This window comes from Rutidosis leptorrhynchoides, chromosome 10 (genome assembly GCF_046630445.1).
Source record: "Rutidosis leptorrhynchoides isolate AG116_Rl617_1_P2 chromosome 10, CSIRO_AGI_Rlap_v1, whole genome shotgun sequence".
Taxonomy (NCBI): Eukaryota; Viridiplantae; Streptophyta; class Magnoliopsida; order Asterales; family Asteraceae; genus Rutidosis; species Rutidosis leptorrhynchoides.
The window spans coordinates 119,129,822-119,142,365 of record NC_092342.1 but is presented as its reverse complement, the minus strand read 5'-3'; the positions used below and the strand labels follow the sequence as shown (position 1 = coordinate 119,142,365).

Below are 12,544 nucleotides of genomic sequence, written 5' to 3'. Positions count from 1 at the left end.
TATTATTAATGATAAATATATAATAATTTATACATATCAATTTTTATATATATCTTTTGTATTTGAAAATAATAATATTAATTATACAAATTTTAATATCTATTAATAAAAGTAATGATATTATTAATATAACAATTATATTCAAATTTATTGTTAATTATGTAATTTTTAATAATCACATATAATAGCTTTTACTAAATGTTTATTATTTATACATTTTATAAATAATATTTTAATTAGACATAGAATTCGTATATATAGATTCATAATGGTATGTATAATATATATATATATATATATATATATATATATATATATATATATATATATATATATATATATATATATATATATATATATATATATATATTGTAACTTATCTATTTTATTATTTTACATTTTTAATTCTAAATGCTTAAGTATACCTTATTAATTTCAAAATGTTATATACACTAATATTTATATTTATATCTATAAATGTATTTACATATTCATTTACACATAATTGTTCGTGAATCGTCGTCATGGTCAAAGGGTAATTGATTACATGAATATAGTTTTCAAAACTTTCGAGACTCAAAATTACAGATTTTGCTTATCGTGTTGAAATCATATAAAGATTAAAGTTTAAATTTGATCGGAAATTTCCGGGTCATCACACATGCTTCCGCTCATTCTTTTGATACTTGCTTTGGATGTCGAGTATACTTGCATATGTGGAGCATCTTTTGACTACTTTAAACTGTGTCGCACGTGTTTCATTTGTACTTTAAACATCGTTATGTACTAGTTATGGAAACTACTTTTGTAAACTTTGAAACATCCACACTTATGAAATGAATGCGACATATTTTCAGTCAAACTTTGTCTTAAAGACTTATGACCATGTAATGGGACCTACGTAGACGGCGCCGTCAAACATGATTTGGTCGGGTCGCTACAGATAGTATCAGAGCATTGGTTGTAGGGATTTAGAGTTCATTGGTGTCAACCCCGAGTCATAGGGTACATTGGTGAGTCTAGACTACAACCGGCATATAGACTTGAAGTAAGAATTACTTGACTACTTGTGCATTATACTCGAACTCTTCTATCATATCTAATTCTTATTCAATCTTAATCTCACGTTACTTGATTTGATTGACACGCCACCTTGATTATATGAAGTAATGTCGAATGCACATATGAATTAGGGTAATATAATTTCCGGGATTATATTACGGTGACTCATATGAACGTTCCGACATTATGACGTAAAGAATTTAAGGCGAGTCAAGGAAAATTTTCTCTCTATCTTTATTCCACATCACGGTTAGTATTATTTAGAATACTAACCAACGGTATTCTTTTGTTTTGAAGGAACAATGCCTCCTCGCCGTGTGCCACGCCGTGAAACTCCCGAACAACCACTACAACGAATGGTTGCCACCGCCATAGAGGCGGCCATGGCCGGTCACTCCTCCAACAACAACAATAACAAGGAGCCGGTAACTCTAGCGAAGGGTGCTCCTACAAGGCTTTTATGGGGTGCAAAACTCACACTTATGATGTAACCGGGGGACCGGTTACTCTCACTCGATGGTTCGAACAAACGGAGGCCGTCTTTAGCATAAGCAATTGTCAGGACCAAGATAAGGTCAAGTACTCCACCCACACTATCGCCGGTGTCGCTCTTACATGGTGGAACACCTATGTACAATCGGTGGGTACCGATGAAGCTCATGCCCTCTCTTGGGCTGATTTAAGGGAAAAGATAATTGTTGAATATTTCCCTCGCGAAGAAACCCGAAAGCTCGAACAAGAGCTAAGAACTTTGAAGGCGGTCGAAAACGATCTCAAGGCCTATAACCAACGTTTCGTCGAACTATCCTTGATGTGTCCTAATCTCGTGAACCTCGAATCTCAAAGGGTTGAACTCTATATGGATGGTCTTCCAAAGAGCATCAAACAAGGTGTGATGTCCTCCAAACCCGCTAATCACCAAGCCGCTTTGAACATGGCTCGCCAATTGATTGAAACGGTTGATGAAATCGTAGTGCCGGGTCCTAAGGCCGAGGATAAATCGGGTGGCAACAAAAGGAAATGGGAAGCCACTCCATCAAGCAACTACAACAACAACACCTTCACCAAAAAACCTTTCACCAACGACGGCAAGAAAGGGTATGCCGAAACTCAACCTTTTTGCAACAAATGTCACAAGCACCACTCGGATGAGTGTGGCAAGCTAATTTGCCACCGGTGCCAAGGAGTTGGTCATAGGGCCAACAATTGCACAAGTGCCGCCCCCGTCGCTCGAAAAGGGCCCAATCCTCCAAAGACGGTCACTTGTTACGAATGTGGCCAAACGGGCCATTATAGGAACGAATGCCCGAAGAAGAAAGCCAACCCCAACACACGCGGCCAAGCTTTCAATATTAACACCGAGGAAGCCCGAGATGACAATGAACTAGTCACGGGTACGTTTCTTCTCAACAACACTTATGTTACTTGCTTATTCGATTCGGGTGCCGATAAATGCTTTGTATCCAAGACTTTGATTCATTCTTTTAGCACTCCACCACTCCCACTAGATACCACTTATACCATTGAAGTGGCCAACGGGAAGCTATTGAGTGCCGACACATATTACCGGGGGTGTACGTTAAACATTTTGGGTAATGAGTTTGAAATTGACTTGATACCCATGGAACTAGGAAGCTTTGATGTAATAATCGGTATGAATTGGCTAGCCAAAATGAAATCTCACATCCTTTGTGATCTTAACGCAATCCGAATTCCTATCGAGAATGGTGAACCTTTGATTGTTTATGGCGATAAGAGTTGCACCGGACTCAACCTTGTTTCTTGCATTAAAGTTAGAAAACTACTCCGTAAGGGTTGTTTTGCGATCCTTGCTCACATTAAGAAAGTCGAGTCCGATGAAAAGCATATCGATGATGTGCCAATTGTTAGTGACTTTTCCGATGTATTTCCCGACGAATTGCCGAGTCTTCCACCTCATCGACCTGTTGAATTCCAAATCGATCTTATTCCGAGGGCAGCACCCGTAGCACGTGCACCATATAGACTCGCTCCATCCGAAATGCAAGAATTGCAAAGTCAAATCCAAGAACTACTTGATCGTGGTTTTATCCAACCTAGCCATTCACCTTGGGGCGCTCCGATTTTGTTTGTTAAAAAGAAAGACGGATCCCTACGAATGTGCATCGATTATCGTGAACTAAACAAATTGACGGTTAAGAACCGATATCCTCTTCCTCGCATCGATGACCTCTTTGATCAACTACAAGGGTCTTGTGTATATTCAAAAAATCGATCTCCGCTCGGGTTATCATCAATTAAGGGTTAAGGGGGAAGACATCTCCAAAATCGCTTTCCGGACTCGTTATGGTAGTTATGAATTTCTTGTAATGCCATTTGGTCTCACTAATGCACCAGCCGTGTTCATGGATCTTATGAACCGCGTGTGCAAACCGCATCTTGATAAATTCGTTATTGTGTTCATCGATGACATCTTGGTCTATTCTAAAAGCGAAGAAGAACACGAACAACATCTTCGACTTGTGCTTGAACTTTTAAGACAAGAACGACTCTATGCCAAATTCTCTAAGTGTGAATTTTGGTTGAAGGAAGTTCAATTTCTTGGTCATGTTGTAAGTGACCAAGGTATTAAAGTCGATCCATCAAAAATAGAAGCCATTAGTAAATGGGAGACTCCTACTACTCCTACTCACATTCGTCAATTCTTGGGTCTCGCCGGATACTATCGTAGATTCATCAAAGATTTTTCTTTGGTTACTCGTCCTCTAACCGCGTTAACTCATAAGGGAAGAAAATTCGTTTGGGCAACCGAACCAGAATCCGCATTTCAAATCTTTAAAACGAAGCTAACCACCGCTCCTATCTTGTCATTTCCGAAGGCAACGGTGCTTTTGTTGTGTATTGCGACGCCTTAAAACATGGTTTTGGGTGTGTGTTGATGCAATGAACGAAAGTCATTTCTTATGCTTCTCGACAACTCAAAATTCATGAACGAAACTACACGACACATGATCTCGAACTCGGAGCCGTTGTCTTTGCACTAAAAATGTGGAGACACTATCTTTATGGAACCAAGAGTACTATCTTTACCGATCACAAAAGTCTCCAATGTAGTGACCCGAACTTTTCCATGTTTATATATATTAAATGAGATTGATATTTACATGATTAAGTGTTTCCAACATGTTAAGCAATCAAACTTATTAAGACTTGATTAATTGGAATAGGTTTCATATAGACAAATGACCACCCAAGTTGACCGGTGATTCACGAATGTTAAAACTTGTAAAAACTATACGATGACATATATATGGTTATATATATAGTTAACATGATTTTATTATAAGTATGTATCTCATTAGGTATTTTAACAATGAGTTATATACATAAAAATGAGACTATTAAATTAAGAAACTCGAAAACGATATATATAACGATTATCGTTATAACGTCTTACTAGGTACATATGAATCATATTAAGATATTGATACACTTGGTTAATTATGTTAAATTATAAGTAAATATATCATTAAGTGTATTAACAATGAACTACATATGTAAAAATAAGACTACTAACTTAATGATTTTGAAACGAGACATATATGTAACGATTATCGTTGTAACGACATTTAATGTATATAGATCATATTAAGAGATATTCGTACATCATAATATCATGATAATATAATAATTTAAAATCTCATTTGATATTATAAACATTGGGTTAACAACATTTAACAAGATCGTTAACCTAAAGGTTTCAAAACAACATTTACATGTAACGACTAACGATGACTTAACGACTCAGTTAAAATGTATATACATGTTGTGTTTTAATATGTATTCATACACTTTTGAAAGACTTCAAGACACTTATCAAAATACTTCTACTTAACAAAAATGCTTACAATTACATCCTCGTTCAGTTTCATCAACAAATCTACTCGTATGCACCTGTATTCGTACTCGTACAATACACAGCTTTTAGATGTATGTACTATTGGTATATACACTCCAATGATCAGCTCTTAGAAGCCCATGTGATTCACCTAACACATGTGGGAACCATCATTTGGCAACTAGCATGAAATATCTCAAAAAATTACAAAAATATGAGTAATCATTCATGACTTATTTACATGAAAACAAAATTACATATCCTTTATATCTAATCCATACACCAACGACCAAAAACACCTACAAACACTTTCATTCTTCAATTTTATTCATCTAATTGATCTCTCTCAAGTCTATCTTCAAGTTCTAAGTGTTCTTCATAAATTCCAAAAGTTCTATTTCATAAAATCAAGAATACTTCTAAGATTGCAAGTTTACTTCCAAGTTTTCTAAATCCATTCCAAGTAATCATCCAAGATCAAGAAACCTTTGTTACTTACAGTAGGTTATCTTTCTAATACAAGGTAATAATCATATTCAAACTTTAATTCAATTTCTATAACTATAACAATCTTATTTCGAGTGGAAATCTTACTTGAAATTGTTTTCGTGTCATGATTCTGCTTCAAGAACTTTCAAGCCATCCAAGGATCCTTTGAAGCTAGATCCATTTTTCTCATTTCCAGTAGGTTTATCCAAGGAACTTGAGGTAGTAATGATGTTCATAACATCATTCGATTCATACATAAAAAGCTGTCTTATTCAACGTTATAAACTTGTAATCACTAGAACATAGTTTAGTTAATTCTAAACTTGTTCGCAAATAAAGTTAATCCTTCTAACTAGACTTTTAAAATCAACTAAACACATGTTCTATATCTATATGATATTCTAACTTAATGATTTAAAACCCGAAAACACGATAAACACCCTAAAACTGGATATACGCCGTCGTAGTAAAACCGGGGGCTGTTTTGGTTGGGATAATTAAAAGCTAAGAAGAACTTTGATTTAAAAGCTATACTTCTGGAAAAATGATTTTTCTTATGAACATGAAACTATATCCAAAAATCATGGTTAAACTCAAAGTGAAAGTATGTTTTTCAAAATGGTCATCAAGATGTCGTTCTTTCGACGGAAATGACTACCTCTTTCAAAAATGACTTGTAACTTGTATTTCCGACTATAAACTTATACTTTTTCTATTTAGATTCATAAATTTAAGTTCAATACAAAATCGTGGCCACTAGAATCACTCAAAACGGATTAGAAACAAAGAAATGGCGAGTAAAACAAGATTGATAAAAACTACTCATTTTACCTACGTGAAAGTTAGTAATAAATCTATTCCAACCATAACCTAATCAACTTATATTGTATATTATGTAATCTTGAGATACCATAGACACGTATACAATGTTTCGACCTATCATGTTGACCCATCTATATATATATATATTGCGAAACAACCATAGACACTCTATATGTGAATGTTGGAGTTCGCTATACATGGTTGAGGTTGATTCCAAAATATATATATAGTTTGAGTTGTGATCAATACTGAGATACGTATACACTGGGTCGTGGATTGATTCAAGATGATATTTATCGATTTATTTCTGTACATCTAACTGTGGACAACTAGTTGTAGGTTACTAACGAGGACAGCTGACTTAATAAACTTAAAACATCAAAATGTATTAAAAGTATTGTAAATATATTTTGAACATACTTTGATATATATGTATATATTGTTATAGGTTTATGAATCAACCAGTGGCCAAGTCTTACTTCCCGACGAAGTAAAAATCTGTGAAAGTGAGTTATAGTCCCACTTTTAAAATCTAATATTTTTGGGATGAGAATACATGCACGTTTTATAAATGATTTACAAAATAGACACAAGTACGTGAAACTACATTCTATGGTTGAATTATCGAAATCGAATATGCCTCTTTTTATTAAGTCTGGTAATCTAAGAATTAGGGAACAGACACCCTAATTGACGCGAATCCTAAAGATAGATCTATTGGGCCTAACAAACCCCATCCAAAGTACCGGATGCTTTAGTACTTCGAAATTTATATCATATCCGAAGGGTGTCCCGGAATGATGGGGATATTCTTATATATGCATCTTGTTAATGTCGGTTACCAGGTGTTCACCATATGAATGATTTTTATCTCAATGTATGGGATGTGTATTGAAATATGAAATCTTGTGGTCTATTGTTACGATTTGATATATATAGGTTAAACCTATAACTCACCAACATTTTTGTTGACATTTAAAGCATGTTTATTCTCAGGTGAATACTAAGAGCTTCCACTGTTGCATACTAAAATAAGAACACGATTTGGAGTCCATGTTTGTATGATATTGTGTAAAAACTGCATTCAAGAAACTGATTTCGATGTAACATATTTGTATTGTAAACCATTATGTAATGGTCGTGTGTAAACAGGATATTTTAGATTATCATTATTTGATAATCTACGTAAAGCTTTTTAAACCTTTATTTATGAAATAAAGGTTATGGTTTGTTTTAAAAATGAATGCATTCTTTGAAAAAAACGTCTCATATAGAGGTCAAAACCTCGCAACGAAATCAATTAATATGGAACGTTTTTAATCAATAAGAACGGGACATTTCATCCAACACATCTTTGACCAAAAGCAACTAAACATGAGACAACGAAGGTGGATTGAAACCTTAAACGATTACGATTGCGAGCTTCGTTACCATCCCGGAAAGGCAAATGTAGTAGCCGATGCCTTAAGTCGAAAAGAAAGAGCGGTGCCTCTTCGTGTCCGAGCCTTAAACATCACCATCTACACCAACCTTAATAGCCAAATTCGGGTAGCCCAAGATGAGGCTCTCAAGGATGAAAATGTTTCACACGAGCTCTTGAACATTCTCGTCTCTCGATTCGAAGTTAGGGAGACCGGACTTCGATATTTCGCCGGAAGGATTTGGGTGCCTAGATACGGAGACCTACGAAGTCTTATTTTAGATGAAGCCCATAAGTCACGATACTCGATCCACCCCGGTGCCAATAAGATGTACCACGACCTAAAACAACAATATTGGTGGCCGAACATCAAAAGGGACGTAGCTACTTACGTTGCCAAGTGTTTGACTTGCTCTAAAGTCAAAGCCGAACACCAAAGACCGTCCGGGTTACTTCAACAACCCGAGATCCCACAATGGAAGTGGGAAAGGATAACGATGGATTTTATCACCAAACTATCGAAAACGCCGGGCGGTTATGATACTATTTGGGTCATTGTGGACCGTCTCACCAAATCCGCACACTTCCTCGCCATGAAAGAAACGGACAAAATGGAAAAACTTGCACAACTTTACATCAAGGAGATCGTAGCCCGACACGGTGTACCTTTATCGATTATCTCCGACCGAGATGGCCGTTTTATTTCTAGATTTTGGCGTACCTTGCAAGAAGCGTTGGGAACGCGTTTAGACATGAGCACCGCATATCATCCTCAAACTGATGGACAAAGCGAACGCACAATTCAAACCTTGGAGGACATGTTACGAGCTTGCGTGGTTGATTTTGGAAAAGCTTGGGACAAGCACTTACCTCTCGCCGAATTCTCCTACAACAATAGTTATCACGCGAGTATTAAAGCCGCACCTTTTGAAGCGCTATATGGCCGAAAATGTCGTTCACCTCTTTGTTGGGCCGAGGTAGGCGACGTGCAAATCACAGGACCCGAACTCATTCACGAAACCACCGAGAAGATCGTATAAATCCGAGATAGGCTTCGGACGGCCCGTAGTCGTCAAAAGTGCTATACCGACAAAAGACGCAACGACCTTGAATTTCAAGTCGGTGACCGCGTCATGTTAAAAGTCGCACCTTGGAAAGATGTCATTCATTTTGGGAAACGTGGGAAACTAAATCCGCGGTATGTTGGTCCTTTCGAAATCTTAGAGCGTATTGGAACCGTTGCTTATCGTTTAGATCTTCCGCCTCAATTGAACTCCGTTCATCCTACCTTCCATGTATCTAACTTGAAAAAGTGTCTTGCCGAACCCGATATCGTCATCCCTCTCGAGGAACTTACTATTGATGACAAACTTCATTTTGTGGAGGAACCGGTTGAAATTGTGGACACCTCCGTCAAGACATTGAAACAAAGCCGAATTCTGATTGTTAAAGTCCGTTGGAACGCCAAAAGGGGACCCGAGTTTACTTGGGAAACGCAAGATCCCGAGGAAGAAACAATGATTACTACGCCTGCTTAAATTTCGGGACGAAATTTCTTTTAAGGAGTAGGTAATGTAACATCCCGCCTTTTTCCGTTTACCTTTCCGTCATACAATTTTAAATTCCGTTATGTAATTATAACATCTCCCGTTGATACACGTTTTAAATTATCTTGTTTAGGCAATTCACGCACCCGAATGAAACTAGAGGGACCAAGCTTGCCAAAGTGCCAAACATTTGACTAGGTCAAATGGTCAACACTCCATCTCCTCCACCCATTATTTTCCATTTTCATTTTCACTTTTCATTTAACACTTTCAACTTTTCTCTCAATCTTCATCTTCAAGAATCATCATCTAAATTCGTTCAAGCAAGCTTCAATCAAAACAAATTACATATTTGGAATCCTTGCAACTTCCTCTTCGATTCCATACCGATTTCATTACATTTGAGTAACTTTCTAAAATCACTAGATTTTGTGTTCTTGATGTTTTTAACTTATAAAGTTGTTAATTAGTGTCTATGGCTCAAGTCTAACATGATTATATGATTTATATGCTCGATTTTGTTATTTGAAGTAACTAGCTTGAGTATGAACTTTGGTGTGTTTGATTTGGTGATTTGGTTGTTTGAATGTTGTTAAATGTCATAAATGCATGTATTAAATGTGTTCCTAGTATCACTAGCTTCAATTTGATGTGTAGGTTGCTTGAGAAAACTCCATAAACTTGATTAGTGATTTTGGTGAATTTGGGTTAGGGTTTGATAAGCTTGAAATGAATATTTGATGCATTGAATGCCATGAATTATTGTTAGTAAGTAGTTAGTTGTATTGTATGCTCGATTACCTACAAAACGGCGTGTTCTATGTATGCATTAAATGCCCGAATCATAAATATGCACTTATCAAATTTGAGTATTAAATGTGTGCATTGATTGATCATTTGATTTGAAAAGTCGGTTATTGCAAATAATGTTTTTGGTTGGTGAAATGTGTTTAGTTGTCTTCCTTGTCAAAAGAGCTTTCCAACGATATAAGGTGCGAGTTCTAAGTGTTTGCGGATTGTGTTTTGTGCATGAAAAGATTTTGGTTTGGACTTAGTAAAACTGAAACTGGCCAGGTACCAGCTCCCGTGTATTGTCGCGGAGCGACAATTGGGGGCCGCGGCGCGGCATAAGCCGTGTCCAGGTTCTGACCTCCTTGGTCAAAATAAGAAAAATGTTTGGCACACTATGGACCTCCGATTCACATGAGACTTGTCCTAACATGCTTATATATGAATAAAAACCTCAGAAAAATAGTTCAGGACCTGACCCGAATGCGTTGACTTTTTCGTTGACTTTGACCGACCAAAGTTTGACTTTTTGTCAAACTTAACCAAATGATTATGCAATCTTTTTAACATGATCCTATACTTGTATCTTGCATGAAACTTGACAATTTGATTCACATGCTGCATAATCGAGTCGTATTGAGCCATAGGACTAATTGAACATCTTTGACCAATCGTGACTATCGATATTGATACAACCTATTTGTTTAGGTCAAGACTAGCATTGTTCTTTGCACACGTTACTTGTCGAAGTACTTATTTACTCTTGCGCTCAAGGTGAGATCATAGTCCCACTTTTACTCGTTTGAACTTACATTTGGGATGAGAAAACATAAACGTTTCTTTTTAACTAAGTAAACACAAGTACAGGAAAACAAACATTCTACATACGAGTTTTGAACGAAATCCTCAATTCGATTATCATTAGTTACACTTGCAGGGTGTAAGTGTAGGCGTGAGCTTATGTTGTATGGCCATATGGGTTTGACAAACCCTCATTCGGACGGTTCGCTACCGTTATTCGGATGAAATATATTTTCGGGAAACAGTGTATGTTCTAACACTATTGTGATGGGGTACTATTGAAGGAAACGTTAAGCCTTGATAATTGGGTGCTCGTGAATATTAACTTTTAGAATGTATTACTTTTATCAATGATGCAAATCTTGTGGTTCGACTTACTTTTACTCACTTACTTACTTAAACCTATGATTTCACCAACGTTTTCGTTGACAGATTTCTATGTTTTTCTCAGGTCCTTGAACATTAGGTGATACATGCTTCCGATCATTCTTTTGATACATGCTTTGGATGTCGAGTATACTTGCATATGTGGAGCGTCTTTTGACTACTTTAAACTGTGTCGCACGTGTTTCATTTGTACTTTAAACATCGTTATGTACTAGTTATAGAAACTACTTTTGTAAACTTTGAAACATCCACACTTATGAAATGAATGCGACATATTTTCGGTCAAACTTTGTCTTAAAGACTTATGACCATGTAATGGGACCTACGTAAACGGCGCTGTCAAACATGATTTGGTCGGGTCGCTACATGCACTCCAGTAATTGTGCGCAATGCTTTTGCCTCCACCCACTTGGTGAAATAATCAATTGCCACAATCAGGAATTTTACGTTTCCTGCTCCCACAGGAAATGGTCCCACAATATCAATCGCCCATTACAGAATGGCCATGACGAATTTACTAGAATCATGTTGTGCCTTGATTTTCTGTTCTGTGGCGCATGCCTTTGGCAACTTTTGCATCTCTTTACTATTTTTGCCACATCGCAGTAAAGAGTTGGCCAAAAATAACCCAACCACATAATTTTTGACGCAATACTCTTGTAGCCACAATGTAGTGTACAAGAACCGCTATGCACCTCTTCAATGATCACCTCTGCTTCGGCTGACCCAACACAACGCATTAATGGCCCAGAGTAAGACTTGCGATACAAGATTTCATTTTCGATGATATACACAGGTGATCTTATGCGCACTAATCTTGCTTCATTTTTATCTTCCGGCAGCGTGTTATTGAACAAATTTTCAATAATATGATTCATCCAATTTGGTTGTATTTCCTCAATTGCCGCAACAATTAATCCGCCATCAATTGCTTTTTTCGGCAATTCTTTCAACCAAACTTGCTTTTGAAAGTGCGAAAAAGTTAGGGCTGCGAGCTTGCTTAATGCATCTACCTTTTTGTTTTGGCTTCTTGAAACTTGTGCAAGCTCGAAATGTTCAAATTTTTCCGCAGTCTCCTTCAGCAATTTCAAGTACTTTTGCATAGATAGCTCATGCGCATCAAAGGAGCCATTAAATTGATTCGAAACCAACTACGAATCAACATATGCGCGCAACTTAGTGATATTCAATTTATGCGCAATGTTTAATCTAGGAAGCAGCGCCTCATATTCAGCTTCATTATTTGTAACGTCAAAATTGAAACGCAATGCATATGTATGTTCCTCGCCACTTGGGCTTGTTAAAACTAAACCTGCGCATACGCCTTCTACGCATGATGCACCATCAGTA

At 36.7% G+C, this 12,544-nt stretch overlaps 1 protein-coding gene across 1 annotated transcript; it reads right to left on the bottom strand.

Annotated features, from left to right (window-relative positions):
- Positions 1–11,637: 11,637 nt before the first annotated feature.
- On the bottom strand, positions 11,638–12,297 carry LOC139870577 (uncharacterized). The gene has a single exon (XM_071858359.1). The coding sequence runs from the start codon at positions 12,295–12,297 to the stop codon at positions 11,638–11,640; it is 660 nt and encodes a 219-aa protein (XP_071714460.1).
- Between the last annotated feature and the right edge of the window lie 247 nt (positions 12,298–12,544).